Genomic DNA, 16,025 nt, shown 5'->3' on the forward strand with positions numbered 1-16,025 from the left:
CCCTCTCAAGCCTTCCAAACTCCTCAGTCCCAGCCCAGAGCACCCTCCTACACGGCAACCCCCTCATCCCCAGCCCCACCCCAGATTCTGCATCCCCAGCCAGAGCCCTCACCCCCACTCATACACCCCAACCCTCTGCCTCAGCCCGGAGCTCCCTCCTGCACCCTGAACCTCTCATTTCTGACTCCACCCCGGAACCCACACGCACAGATGGAGCCCCCGCCCCACACCCCAGCCCCCTGAGCCAACCTGGTGAAAATGAGCGAGTGAGTGAGGGTGGGGAGAGCGAGTGACAGAGGGAGGGGGGATGGAATGAGCAGGGGGCAGGGCCTCCAATAAGGGGTGGGGCATGGGTGGGGCGTCGGAGGAGGGGTGGGGCAGGGGGTGGGGCAAGGGTGTTCGGTTTTGTGCGAGTAGAAAATTGGCAGCCCTATTAATAAGTGATTGCTAAATCAGGATCTGAATTCTAACCATTTTTTGTTTGTTTTTGTTTTTTTAATTAAAAATGTATGTTAGGGCCATCTACAATACATATAAGGATCTGTGAACTCATATGTCGAAACCAAGCTTGGTAAAGCTTTGGCACACTTCTGAGACATAGTAGAGATCCAGCCTCCACTGCAAGCCACCTGAACTTCAATCATATCAATTATAACTGGGTCCCCCAACCCAGTTATATATTTAGTGTGGGCCTCTGTTATGTTGAGAGTTACTGGTGACTGCATCGATCACAAACTGCTTTGAGTCTGAGTGTAAACACACCCTTCATTTATCATAACTGTCAGATGAGTTAACCAGGACCTAAGACAAAAGAAGGTTGTGGACGCGCCCAGGAGTTTGGGCTGAATGGGTGGAGGGGTTTTACTAAGTATTGTGTGTGAGATGGGTGGGTGAAAAAGCAGAACACACAGACTGATGCAGAGGCAACAAAGCAAGAAAGCCAAGCAGTGTCCTGTGAGCATAAGGTATAACCCTGGAAAAGCTGGAGAGAGACCTTTTGGGTCTGGTTTTGCTGAAGAGGCTTGGAGCTGTAAGCTAAAAAATTGCTCCTTTTGTTATTGATTCCTTCTGAATTCAGAGTCACAGGACCGTGTACATCCTTTACAAATACACAAAACTGCATCAAAGAAATACTTGGCTATCACCAATTTCTCCTCTCAGCTGGAATATTACCAGGGTCCTGAACTTTGACTGGCCTGCCAGACTCTCTGGGCCAAAAGGGGCAACACCTCAGTTTAGATCTCTGCATGATCTAAAGCATATTGTGAGGGTGGTTATGATACAGTTTGGCTCCATCTAGCTATAGGCTAGATCAAAGTATTCTATAACTAGAGTTGGTCAAAAATGCAAAAAATATTTCATGATGTTTTTGTTTCTGTTTTATTCCCTTTTTCCTTAACATTTGGATTTTTGACAGAAACCTTCCTAAAAACATCCAATTTTGGGAGGGGAAATTGCAGACTCATCTACTTATCGGTCACAACCAAATTGATCAGCCGTTGTGAGACTCAGGCATTTTTGGGAAAGTATATGTAAGCTTTAAAGAAGCAATGATGGCTGCAGGGGGAAAATAACAACAGCAGTGTGGGTTTCGTGTGTTATCTGCCTGCTGTTTCCTGTCATTTCAAAAATACAGAGAAAATGCTCAGTGGGTATTTTCAGATGTTTTGTCCTACATTGCCCCATCTTTGCCACACCAGGAGAAAATGAAACCTTTCTGTTTGTTTGTGTGGGTTGTGGGAAGTAGAGACCTCACATCCTCTTCCTTTTGTACACATAACCAAGTGAGGTTTCATCCTCCTCAAAGGCAAGGGCGCTAGGCAGAGTCCAGCAGCAGGGGCAGGAGATGGAGAAGTTTCGCACCGTGTTTGATTTCTTCCTCAGGCACCAGAAGTTGCTCCGTTACAGCGCCTTGTCCCTGCTGACTGCAGGCAGCGAGCATCTCGTCTCAGCCGTGGCATTCCAGTGCCCCTGCAACTCCTGGAACCTGCTCTACGGCTCTGTCTTCCTGCTGGTGCCTGCCCTGATCCTCTTTCTTCTTGGCTACCTGCTGAACGTCAGGACCTGGCGGCTGTTCACCGGCCGCTGTGCCCCAGGCGGGCGTTGCAGCTACATCCACAGGAAGCACTGCCGGCGCTACGTCAGTGTGTTCTGGCTGGTGACGGTGAGCGCTGCTGTGGCCCCGCTCACCTGGATCGCCGTGGCCCTGCTTGGGGCCAACTTCTATGAGTGCGCAGCAAGTGGGAGCAGCCTGTTGCAGAGGCACCTGTGCCAAGGCAGAGGGACCCAGTGCCATGAGCAGGTGGCCAAAATGCCCTGCGGTGGGAATCTCTCCCAAGAGGCAAAGATATCTCTGAGCTTTCATGCTCAGTCCCAGGTATGGTCTCTTCCGTCTCTTGATTTATCCTATTGGCTTTAACCCCAGGGAGGTGCATTGCATGCGGAGTGATTTCTGGAGAGATGGAGGGGCAGCATAAGTAGTTCAGTTAAACCTAGGTGCTGTCCCTACAGGTGCCACCTTAGCTTACTTGTGCTGATGTGATGGCCTAGGGATGCAGCCTCAAGACCATAATATGAAAAAGAAATTCTTGCACATATATAATTAGCAAAATATTCTAAACCGGCTAAAAGAAAGGTAATACATTGTTAGTTGCATCTCCCACTGCAGTCTATATTGCTCTCTAACATTTTGGCCTGCTGTATATCTGAGGAGATTGCTTCATAACGATGTTCATGCCTTTTCCTTTGAGGCAAGTTAAGAATAAGCCTGCACGGGCAGGGAACTTGACTGGATATCACATAAATGGGCTTTCCCATCCGTAGATTTTCTACCAGTTTCAAAAGAGATGTATTGTGAATTTCTCTGCTCTTTTTCCATTTCCTTGCCTCTCTTTATATCATGAATGATTCTAAGTTCAGTTCCCATACATAAGAGGAAGCTGGTGTTTATTTAAAATCTTTAATAACAGCAGAGTATTAGCATGTGAAAAAGGTTGCATTGAGAGTCTGACTGTGGGTCCCCAGTTTGAAATCACTGTCAATTTCACACTCATATTCCAGGAATAAGGTTTAATTTTTGTTTCCCTGAAAACAAGGTAGCTATAGATTGTGGAGAGCTGAAAAGGAAGAATATGTTTGTTTCCCCCCTCCCCTTTCTTTGTAAAAAAGAGTCCTAAAAAGTTTTGGGACTTTTTTGTTTGTTCTTGTTTTAATTTCTCCTGTTTTCTTCCATTAGAAATCCAGGTCTGATCATCTCCTCTTTTCACTATCAGACTATAAGACTTTGACTTCACTAAGAAAAAAGGGTGTATCCTTAACTGGAGTTTTCTAACTGGAGGTAAAATCCAAGTGAAGACGTGGCATTTTGTAGTTTTCTTGTGAGTAAGCAGTTCAAGTTAATTACTCAGCTGCCCCAGAGGCAACTTGTGTGAAAACTACAGACTGCCTTGTCTTCACTGGGATTTAACCTTGAATGAACTAACTCAAGTTAAGAACACACCTTTTTTCCCTAGTGAAGATGTGGCCTGTGGTTGACTAGAGAACTAGAAGATTTGTGAAATCAGGGAAACCATGTAATTGAAGTCTGATTAGTTGAGATGGGAAGAGATTTTTATTCACTTAGTTTAACATTCTTTGTTTTTTATCAGCACCCGTTTAACTCAAACATGTCAGAGAAAAGAGTTGGAAAAATTGGTCAAAGAGTTAGCACACTGTTCCTTCAAGTAACAGGCTGGGATGGGAAAGGTCCCAACCCATATTTGTGAATCATGCAAAAAACCTGGCAAAACCAGGGGAGATAAGATAGGCTGTTCCTGATATTTCTAAGGTAAAGAAAAAAAACAGGAAAAAGGTTAGACTCTTATTATTTATTATTATTTTAAATTGGGTCTTTATACATAACTAAAAAGCAAAAAGGGATACAAACCCATTTTTTCTTTGATGGTCAACTTTAAATATTATAAAAATACCTTGGCTTTTTTACTTGTAAGACTCAATCTGTGGGAGGTCTTATATGAAAGTGGACACTATTCACTTTTCCCCTAGTCAGCATTTCCAGCCATTTCCAACAGAATGTTGGATAGAAACCTGAACCTACCCACAGTCAGGATGGATTATTCTCTTCCAACCCCAAAATCTCAACCCAGGCCCTTGAAGTTTAGCACACTTTGCTGGGATTGTTCATATACATGGGGTACCCACTCTCCACAGACACCACAGTATGATGGGCTTTTCAAGCAGTGACCGCTTATTGATCTCCTGTTTAAAACAATGTTAAATTACATATTGTTAGCCAGGAACTTTTGATGCTCCTAATCATCTGCAAACTTCATTAATCCATCTGTATGTTCTCCCAGGTGCTAGGATGGATACTGATAGCAAGCATCATGATTCTAGTACTGGCTGTCACATGCATCAACCACTGTCATTCTCCAGTCAGTTTTCTTCAGCTGAGGTTCTGGAAAATCTACTTGGAAAAGGAACGGGAGGTTTTTGAGAAGAAGGCCAAGGAGCATGCAACCAAGCTGGCAGAAAGGAACCTGAAGTGCTTCTTTGAGTCCACTAAGCCAGAACCATTTCAGACTCCCAGCAACAAAGACTGGCAGCAGATCTCATCCTTGTATGCTTTCAGTACTAAAGGACAGTATTACAGCATGATACACAAATATATTAGTGGAAACAGAGGCACCAGCATCAGATCTACTAAAGAGGATGTGTTTTCTCCTGCTCTAGGATTTGTGGATGGCACTGATTTTAATGAAATGGGGACAATGTAATGAAATAAAGAAATTCTATTTTTGTAGCATGGACAGTTACATAATTATGGCCATATAAAAAGGGTCTCGTTCTATGCACTGATCTCTTATTGACATCAATGAGAGCTATGTGCAAAGTCTTCAGGAGAAGATGGCCCATAAAGTTTGCAGCATTATTTTTAATGAATTTTGTTACTTTTACTTAAGTGCCTTTAGTAAAATACATATTTATGGATGGCAGTTTTACAATATTTTTGCCCCCTTAACTCTTTCAAGTTACGATGTTAAATAGCTTAAATCCCAACACCAAAGAGAAGTATATGTGTTTTGAAATGCTATAAAGCACCTGCTAGAAATATACATTAGCTAACCTGTCAGCTCAGAACGTTTGGCAATTAGAGTTGCAAAACCAGACTTTTACTCTTGGTGTTGCTTGCCCATCAAAAACAATAATACTGTATATTTTTTTAATTTAAGAAGTAGCTTTCTAGGCTTTGAGCCATAAGCAAGTTCCCCACAAGCATGCAGAGAAAGAGGGAATGTTGCGTGTATCTTTGTATCATTGAGCTGATGCATTCTGATGAATCACTGTTGAGAAGCTTGCTGTTAGCACTGAAACAGAGGATGTGAAGCAACAGTCAGAAAAGCTCATGGAATGTTAGGAGCCATTAGGAAAGCAATAGATCAGGGGTCGGCAACCTTTCAGAAGTGGTGTGCCAAGTCTTCATTTATTCACTCTAATTTAAGGTTCCGCGTGCCAGTAATACATTTTAATGTTTTTAGAAGGTCTCTCTCTATAAGTCTGTGTTATGTAACTAAACTATTGTTGTATGTAAAGTAAACAAGGTTTTTAAAATGTTTAAGAAGCTTCGTTTAACATTAAATTAAAATGCAGATCTTATCAGTTTAGTGCTGTGGTTCTTAACCTAGGGTGCACGCGAGATGCCCTTTCTGGGGGTGCGAGACATATGAGATTTTTTTAGAAGGTAAATCATCGAAGACACAAATTAAGCAGAGGCACATAAGTACAACTACTTTGTTTCATCAAACTTAGGTATTTATTAACATTATACATTTTTAACGATTACTGTAATATACAAAGTTTTTAAGTTTTCAAATTTTAAGCTAATTGTAGTGTAATTTTCGATAAGGGCTGAGAGAACATATTTTGAGAACTCCAGACCATCAACAGGCTGAGCGGGGCTAGGTGTAGTGTCTTAAATTGCTCCCCATAGGAATGTGCTACTTATGGTGTACTACTTATGGCTGCCAGTCCTGATGCTCTGAGTGGCATGGTAAGGGGACGCGAAACAGGGGTGGTTGGATAGGTGTGGGAGTCCCGGGGGGCCAGTCAGGGGTGTGGATAGGGGTTGGGGCAGCCAGGGGACTGGGAGCAGGGGGGCTTGGATGGGGGAGTGGGGTCCCGGGGGGTGGCAGAGAGGGGTGGGGGGTCCCAGGAGGAGGCGGTCAGGAGACAAGGAGCAGGGAGGGGCTGGATGGGTGGAGGGTTCTGAGGGGGGCAGTCAGGTGCAGGGGGTCCTGGGAGGGGGTGGTCAGGGGACAAGGAGCAGGGTGTGGGGGTTGGATGGGTCAGGGATTATGAGGGGGGCACTCAGGGGGCAGAAAGTGGGCTGGCTGTTTGGGGAGGCACAGCCTTCCCTACCCCGGTTTAGTGTATTAAATTTCTCCCTGTAGGAACGTGCTACTTACGGCTGCCAGTCCTGGTGCTCCTCAAGTATCACATTCCTATGGGGAGAAATTTAATACACTACACCGGCGGACAGAACCCCAGGCCGGCAGCGGGCTGAGCGGGGGCGGCAGCCGGGACCCCGCCTGGCAGCAGCGTGCCAGTAAAAATCAGCTCGCATGCCGCCTTTGGCATGCGTGCCGCAGGTTGCCGACCCCTGCAATAGATAATAAGACTGAAACTATCATAATGCTACTGTATAAATCTGTGGTATGCCCACAGATTAAATACTGCATGCAGTTCTCATCGCCCCATCTCAGAAAAGATACATTAGAATTGGAGAAGGTACAGAGAAGGGCAAGAAAACAGATTAAGGGTATGGAACAGCTTCCATATGAGGAGAGATTAAAAAGACTGAGATTTTTCAGTTTAGAAAAGAGACTATTGAGGATGGATATGACAGAGGTCTATAAAATCATGTCTGGCATGGAGAGAGTGAATAAGGAAGTGTTATTTACCCTTCACATAACACAAAAATCATGGGTCACCCAATGAAATTAATTGGCAGCAGGTTTTAAAGAAATATAAGGAAGTACTTCTTCACACAACGCACAGTCAACCTGTGGAATTTATTGCCATGGAATGTTGTGAAGGCCAAAACTATAATGGGATTCAAAAAAGAATTAGATAAGTTTGTGGAGGATAGGGCCATCAGTGGCTTTTACTGAAGACAGTCAGGGTGTCCCTAGCCTCTGTTTGCCAGAAGCTGGGAATGGACAACAGTGGATGGACCACTTGATGATTACCTGTTCTGTTCATTCCCTCTGAAAGCCCTGGCATTGGCCACTGTCGGAAGACTGGATACTGGGCTAGATGGACCATTAGTTTGACCTAGTATGGCCGTTCTTATAGGAGACCAAAGAAAGGCAGGAAAATACTGAGCATGAATCTGAAGATATAGCCTAGTTTATTAATGAAGTGACATGAAAATGCCTCTTAAAGGGTAACTTCAAGCAAGCTGTGGACTAACCTGTGTCTGTGTCTGTCTTTAGTATGTGAGCTAGCTCGGAAAGGGTCATCCCTTCAAATAATATGTAGTGCCAAGTATGTTGTAAACATTCAGTAAGTAATAACAATAAATGATGGCCCAGAGTTTGGTTGGCTGGACTGCAGTATGCGAGTATTACTATTTGTGTATGAGCAGAACTGTGTCATAATAATGAAACTAAAAACTTCCTTTGTGGTAACTTCAGTTTGCTTTTACCGTAGTCTGAGTTGGTCAGAGATTGCAACATAATCTACTAAATTGCTCCACCGCTAGTCTCATGCTGCCCAAAGGTCACTAAGGTCTGAATGCACAAAATGAGTTAGGTGCCTGAGTCCATTTTAGGCACCTAAGCCCCAGTTTTGGGATGACTGTGATGCACAAAACTCCCACTGAACCCTGTAGAGGCCTAAACTCACTTGATACCTAAGTTTTTGCAATAAAAGTTCCCTGGGCACCTATGTTTCTGCCTCTGAGTATGCACACTGCTGCCTGCCTCTAGGCACCTGGATGTCTATCTCCCGCCTAAACCCTCTAACCCCCAGACCAATTCACAAACTGGGAAGATAGGCATTAGTCCACCTATATCATCCTGGGTGGGGACCAATCCAGTAGGCAGCCTCTGAGCAAACCAACTGGATCAGGCCCCTCGGATGAGTTCACACAGAACAGCAGGGGGGAAGAGTTAAAGTGTCATTTTGACCAGAGAGAGAGAGAGAGCACATGCATGAGAATGACTCTGTAGCCTGGTGGTTAGGGTGCTCAGGTGGCAGACGGGGCAGGATCCAGTGCCCCCGCTCCAGCGACTCTTTAATTAGAATGCAACAGCTTCAATGGGAGAGACCGAGGGAGCTCCACATCAGACTATCCCATAGCCCAGTGGCGAGAGCACTCACTGTGAGGTAACAGACCCCTGTTCAAATCCCTTCTACCCCTCAGGTGGAGGGGGGACTTGAACTGAGGGTCTCCCACACCTCAGACTTGTATATTAACTACTGAGTCCTCCTCCTTCCCCCTACTCCAGACTTCTTACAAGCAGCATAGGTGCCTAATGCCAGGAGAGCGTTTGCCGCTGAGAATCCCAAACAGAGATAGGCACCACCCTGCAGGCCAGACTCAGGCACCTATCTCTAAGATGGAGCCAGGCTTATTGCATCCTTCTCTCCTTGGCATCTTCCATTGACTAGTTTGGGCAGCTCCCCTTCTAGCAGGCTGCCTTTTGTGGATGGCAGTCGAAGGCACTTCTCTCTCCCCATTCACTGTCTAGGACCTTAGGCACCTAACTTAGGTTTTGCAGTGATTTTCTAAACATCTAACTCGTTTTGTGTATTTAGGCCTAAGCCAGCAACACACCTGAAATCAACACTCAGGAAAATATACTTCCAGTAGTGACAATCCAATGCTTGATTATTTTTGCTTATTATACAGTCTGGGTAAAGTTTTTTTAATGCTAAGAATGTATTAATATTCCTAGCATAGGCACACAGTAATAATAAAGGGATTAAAAATATGCAGTCACTATAACTAAATAATAATGGCTGACTAGGAGGGCATTTTCTAGCAATTAATAAGCAGCTTTGGAACTGAGGGGTAGAAGGTGATATTCAGGATCCTTAAAGTTCAGTTCTACTCTGAAAAGTTACATTGTAAAAATGGTCCTTAGCTCATTAGAAAAAAACCCGAGTGCGTATTGAGGGTCAGGTCTGCTTACTTGTGTGACAGAAAAGATTTTGCTGCTCTTTACTCCTGTTAGCTTTGGGAATCCAGTCCTGCCTAATCAATAACAGAATTGGTACTCAAGTTCCTCCAAAACTGCATTTCTGGTGACTGTGCATGAGCCAGAAAAACCCAGTTTGACTTTGAGATCCCAGGTTTAGTTTACTAGGTTGCCTCTCCATCCTCTACCCCGACTCCATTTTTTTTTATCTGTAAACTGGGCAAATTTAACATGGAAACCATTAAGACACAATAAATATTGAACTCCATAGAACTTCTTTTTCAGTTAGTTTAAAAACAAGCCAGAAAAGAAGAGCCTAGTATAACTGCCTGGAGATGCCTGACCTGGAAGACTATATTCGTATTGTAAACAGTGAAACTATAAAAATGTAAATAAAGAGAACTCAAAATAGTGATTTTGTGTGTTGAGAAGTCAAAAATGCATGTTCCCATGGATTCAGTATTCTGCTTAATGCTTTGGTCTTTCCAGCAGGTAAAGAGCAGCACAGTCACAAGAAGTGTATTCTCATTATCCCTTTAGTTTGTGATGCCCAGTAAATGTCATTCAGTTACAAATGTCCTACCTTTATCTTTCACATATAAGAGTTCATTTGCTCATTGACTACTAACAAGAGTAATTCTGTTATAGATGGTTGCACCCTGGAAGAGGGTGAAATCCTGGTCCCTCTGAAGTCAGTGGCAAAACGCACATCGACTTAAATGATTTTACCTAAGAAGTATATAATAGAATCACTCATAGACTCATTGACTTTAAGGTCAGAAGAGACCAGCATGGTCATCAAGTCTGACCTCCAGCACATTGCAGGCCACAGAACCTCACCCACCCACTCCTGTAATAGACCCCTAACCTCTGGTTGAGTAACTTAAGTCCTCAAATTATGGTTTAAAGACTTCAAATTACAGAGAATCTAGTTTAAAACTGCAAGTAGCCTGTGCCCCATGCTGTAGAGGAAGGCAGAAAATCCACAGGATCTCTGCCAATCTGACCTGAAGGAAAATTCCTTCCCAACCCCACATATGGTGATCAGTTAGACCCAGAGTATGTGGGCAAGACCCACTAGCCAGACAGCTGGGAGAGAATTCTCTGTAGTAACTCAGAGCCCTCCTTGTCTAGTGTCCAATCATCATCTGTTGGAGATATTTGCTGCTAGCAGTCACTAATTAGTGACATGCCATTGTAGGCAGTCTCATCATACCATCCCCTCCATAAACTTATCAAGCTCAGTCTTGAAGCCAGTTAGGTTGTTTGCTCCCACGGCTCCTCTTGGAAGGCTGTTCCAGAACTTCACTCCTCTAATGGTTAGAAACCTTCATCTAATTTCAAGCCTAAGCTTGTTGATGGCCAGTTTATATCCATTTGTTCTTCTGTCCACATTGGTACTTAACTTAAATAACTCCTCTCCTTCCCTGGTATTTATTCCTCTGATGTAGTTATAGAGACTAATCACATATCTCCCCTCAGCCTTCTTTTAGTTAGGCTAAACAAGCCAAGCTCTTGGAGTTTCCTATCATAAGGTAGCTTTTTCATGCTTAGGATCATATTAATAGCCCTTCTTGGTACCTGATTCAGTTTGAGTTCATCTTTCTTAAACATGGCAGACCAGAATTGCACACAGTATTCCAGATGACGTATCACCAGTGCCTTGTATAATTGTACTAACACTTCCTTCTTTCTACTGGAAATACCTCGCCTGATGCATCCTAGGACTGCATTAGCCTTTTTCATAGCTGCATCACATTGGCAGCTCATAGTCAACCTGTGATCAGCCAATACACCCAGGTCTTTCTCCTCCTCCGCCACTTCCAACTGAGACGTCCCCAGCTTATACTTAAAAATTCTTGTTGTTTGTCCCTAAATGCATGACCTTGCACTTTGCATTATTAAATTTCATCCCATTTCTATTACACCAGTTTAAAAAGTCATCCAGATCTTCTTGTATCATATTCCAGTCCTCCTCCTTATTGGCAATACCACCCAAGTTTATGTCATACACAAGTTTTCTTAGCATACTCCCACTTTTTGTGCCAAGGTTAGTAATAAAAATGTTAAATAAGATTGGTCCCAAGACCAATACCTAAGGAAAGCCACCAGTAACCTCTCTCCAGCCTGACAGTTAACCTTTCAGTATAACCCATTGTAATCGCCCCTTTAACCAATTCCTTATCCACCTTTCAATTCTCATATTAAATCTTCACCCTCTCCAATTTAACTAATAATTTCCCATGTGGAAATGTATCAAATGCCTTACTGAAATCCAGATACATTAGATCTACTTTGTCTACAAAATGAGTTACCTTCTCAAAGAAGGAGAGCAGGCTGGTCTAGTATGATCTACCTTTTGTAAAACCATGTTGTATTTTAGCCCAATTACCATTAACCTCTATGTCCTTTACTTTCTCTTTCAAAATTTGTTCCAAGGCCTTGCATACAACTGAGGTCAAACTAACAGGCCTGTGGTTTCCTGGATCACTCTTTTTCCCTTTCTTAAAAATGGGAACTATATTAGCAATTAGCAATTCTCCAGTCATAGGGTAGGACCCCTGAGTTTACAGGATTAATTAAAAATCCTTGCTATTGGGTTTGTAATTTCATGCACCAGTTCCTTTAATATTCTTGGATGAAGATTATCCAGGGTCCCCCAATTTAGTCCCATTAAGCTGTTTGAGTTTGACTTCACCTTGGATGTGGTAATTTCTACCTTCATATCCTCATTGCCATTAGGCACCCTGCCACTCCCCCACAGCATTTCATTAGCCTCATTAAAAATGGAGGCAAAGTTTTGTTTAGATGTTGAGCCATGCCTAGATTTTCTTTAATCTCCACCCTATCCACAGTGCTTAGTGGTCCCACTAATCACACAACACCCACAAAAACTCACTCACCACCTCTAAGGACTAGGGGCTTGTCTCCTCTCTTCTCCTCCAACAGAACTCCCACTCATACTCCCCTGTTTACAGATTTGTTTGCTGGCACCTGTAGAAACTGAACATATCAAAGAACATGTTGTGCTATATTTCACATCCCAGTAACTAACTGCAGTAAAAACATTAATTCAGTTTACCTTGAAAACATTCAACTGCGTATTGGTGCTTTTATCATTGCATCCGGTACACAGTGACAGCTCAGAATCTAAGTACTCAGCACATGACAGAATGAAACACCTGTTTCCCACTATGAACACCTTAGAGGGGACCTGGTGCTCTCATTTGTAATTGCAATATACATGAGCTGAGGTTTTGTAAAGCACTGTACCACAAATAACTTGGAACTTACCAACAGAAGAGAAAAGCCTGTTTCTCACACAGAACTGTGACTCTGAAGGATGCATCAGCTAAAAAAACGCACACAGCTGTATTTTAAGGTCACAGTAATTGCAGGCTGGAAAACTCTTCTAGGTTATTGAGTCTATCCTCAAACCAGTAAAAGGTATATCTCCACCCCCACTGTTGGCATTTGGTTTATAAAATGCAGGAGGGGGGCTATGGAATAACAGAGTAAAGAAAACAACTGTTATCTGTTAGCTCAGAATGAAAAACTACAGAAAGTACTTAATGACAAACCATTTTATCCCTAGTATTACTTCCATAGTGTTCTTTCAAGACAGGATAATTTCTCCCTAGTATTATTTTAAAACAAAATAATTTATTTTATTCAGCATCACAGATAGTTAGAATAAATAGCATCCATTTAGTTAGTTAGGTATTTTATTATAGAATTGTTTGTATTTGTAATACAGTACTATACCACTACAGTTTACACTACGGTACCAGCCCTATGGATTTTTTTTTCAAGTTTAGACTGAAGAAGGATTGGTGTTACCCTAGGAATTTTCATGCCTTGTTTTGTTTGTTTGATTGATTAACCGTGATGATAATGAGAATCATTTGTCAAACTGCATGGATATTTTTCATGCTTCGTATTGGAATGATACCATTTTAATCCTCAACAAAATACTTAAGACCAGATCCCCAGGTGACTTCAATGAAGGCTTTGGCCTTTAGTTATCAATGATATTTGCATATTATGCCCCTTATTTTTCTCGTGACTGTTGAGCCACACATCTTTCAGCTGCTTTTTCTCCTCCACAAGGGTGAGAAAGGTTTCTTTAGAGAGGAATGCTGTAAACCTCCTCAAGAACCATACTTGTCTAGTTTAAAAATATCTATCTATCTATCTATTATCAGAATAACTTCAAATGTTCAAATTAAAACAAAACCCAAAACAAAAGAGCTGACAGAGATGATTTTTTAAAAAAAATCAGATCATATCCAGAAAAGTCTCTGTGAAAAATATTTATCAGATGTTAATTTGTTATGGAGTATTCCGCTTTAAAATGTCATTAAATTATTTGAAATACCATTTAAATCCTAATGTATTAGGTCTGAAAATATACATTAACATTACATATATGTACAGAAAATATTTAATACTCTGACCGCTTTACCGTCTCCATTATTTATCTCGTGCAGCTCTTTTAATGAAGCTGTAATAGTCTCTTAATCTGTATTTATTATTTTATTTTATTTATTAATTAAAGCATTAGCATATAAAATTATGTGAACAACAGGTTACTATAAGGCTATAATTCAATGGGGAGGTTCTAATGATCTTAATGACTAGAGGAAATTTGGAGTGACTTGGTACAGCAATAGCACTGAATCACTACAAATCACTAGGATATGTTCAGCCAGCTAGCTCCCTTGATGATCTGGACAATCCTGACTCTATAAATTTGAATGTAGATGGTGCCCTGGGTAATACAACCACTTTCATAGACACATACTTTTCTTATAACTGCTCTGGATGGACAAAGAGAAGGGGAAGCAATTCATTATTAAAACAAATGGAAATCGATAATATTGAGTAACCCAGTGGTTATTTTTCCTGCCTTGATTGAGAACCAGTCACATGGCATCAAAGAACATATGCTATTGCCATCAAACTGCCTTGCAGAGGACAGTAGCATGTATATAAAAGGGAACTGATGTCCATTGTGGATACAGGGAACATTTGTGGAATTTGAGGCTCCAACCTCCAGAGGAACATTGCAAGGAAGAGGAAGCACTGGCAGCTCATGGGGCAAGGCCTGGCTGAGAAAAGCCTTCCAGCTCCCTCAGTATCTTTCCAGCTGTGGAGGAGGAGAGCACAGTGGGGGTAGGAAGTCGGGGGAGCTGGTAGGTCTGAGGCAGCAGGGCCTTTTAGAACTGGGAGCATACAAAGAACATGGGCTGAAGATAAGTAATTTCATACATCAGCAGGGTAAATCATATCATGCTTTTTCTCATAAATGCAGGAATGTATTCCTGTGCATCACATACTGAACAAACCTCTGGCTGAGTACCAACGTGAGTACCAACATGTCCCTAAATGTTGATGGAAACTGGTTTATCATTAAGGCATGTTCAGTCACCACTTGTGTTTGACACTGGTATGTAGTTTCACAGACTAATCTGCCCTTTTAAGCATTTAATAAGGTGCAGATATTTCAGTGATGAGATGCAGTGATTTTCCTCTGCGTTTCTGAGGAATGGTGTGGTTAGAACAGACAATTACAGTAAGTTGTCTTGTCTTACCTAGATTCTCATTTTAATACTCAAGTTGTAAGATTGTTGGGACAAGAACTGCCTTTTGGTTATATGTGTATATAGGGACTCACACAATCACAGACTGGGGCTTCCAAAATATATTGCAATACAAATAATAATAAATAAGAATCAAAACTCTTAGGTTCCCTACTGGGTCTTGTCAGTGACCTGGGTAGGTCATTTAATTCCTTTGTCTCCATTGTTAAAGTAGGACAGTTTTCCCCATCATTATAACTGGAGGAATTAACTGTATCTATCTCACATAACTATATCGATCCCATGCGGTTGATAAAGATTATTAATGATGGCTTATAAAGTGAAATCCTTGGATGAAAGGCAATATGTAAGCACAAAGTATCATTATTTATGCATGCGGAGAGACTAAATGTTCAGACATTTCTGTGTGTTGGCGTGAGGAACTTTGTTCCCTGTGGTGTAAAATGAGACATACCAACAATGGAGAGAGCTAGCCTGCAGAAGGGGAGTGCTCTGGACATCAGCTCACTTGTTTCTTCACTTCAAAAACAGAAATGTTGTTGTGATGCTGTCTAACAGGTTGCCAGCTCAGACCAAGGCAGTAGGCTAATTCACTTGCATGCTAAGAGAAATCAAAGGAATGTCAAAAGGCATTGTAACGTGATCAGGCCAAATCACTTGTGTGTTAATATAATTCAAAGGAAATGTGATGGTATTGTCTTCATTTATCTATATCCTGTTGGATTTTATTACATTATATATATATTCCTGTACTTAATTAGCCCTAGATCAAAGGATGTATTAGTGTTTAGATAAGAATTTACTTAATGTGTAAAACTGCATGAAAACTAATGAAGGATTGTTTCCGGCTATTACATTATTCAGGAAAACTAATGAAAGATTGTCTGGATGGCTGTAACTAAATGCATTGTGCATGTCTCTGTAATTGAATTGCCCTACAACCAGGATAGAAGCCTTAGAACTGTAAATGAGAAGCATGTTAACTTCAAAGCATGGATCGTTGCCGTCAGCAATGGGAAATCTACAGACCCTTGGTATGATGGGAACACATGACAGACTGCTTTCTGGGGAAGACAGCTATAGGAATGAACTCTGGGAGTGATTCTGAGCTGTATGGACACTTTCAGGGGGTGTTCCAGATCCCCATAGCTGTTAGCCCTGACAGACTTATGGAAAACCAGCAGATTACTACACCTCTGCTAATCATTTGGATTTACAA

The 16,025-nt window shown here is 42.0% G+C and overlaps 1 protein-coding gene across 1 annotated transcript; it reads left to right on the forward strand.

The window, feature by feature from the left end:
- The first annotated feature begins 1,846 nt into the window (after nt 1–1,846).
- On the forward strand, nt 1,847–5,641 carry CALHM6 (calcium homeostasis modulator family member 6). The gene is made up of 2 exons (XM_074946911.1): nt 1,847–2,377; nt 4,356–5,641. The coding sequence occupies exons 1-2, from the start codon at nt 1,847–1,849 to the stop codon at nt 4,773–4,775; spliced, it is 951 nt and encodes a 316-aa protein (XP_074803012.1). The 3' UTR covers nt 4,776–5,641.
- The last annotated feature ends 10,384 nt before the right edge of the window (nt 5,642–16,025 follow it).

The sequence above is a fragment of the Natator depressus genome, chromosome 3 (assembly GCF_965152275.1).
Source record: "Natator depressus isolate rNatDep1 chromosome 3, rNatDep2.hap1, whole genome shotgun sequence".
Taxonomy (NCBI): Eukaryota; Metazoa; Chordata; order Testudines; family Cheloniidae; genus Natator; species Natator depressus.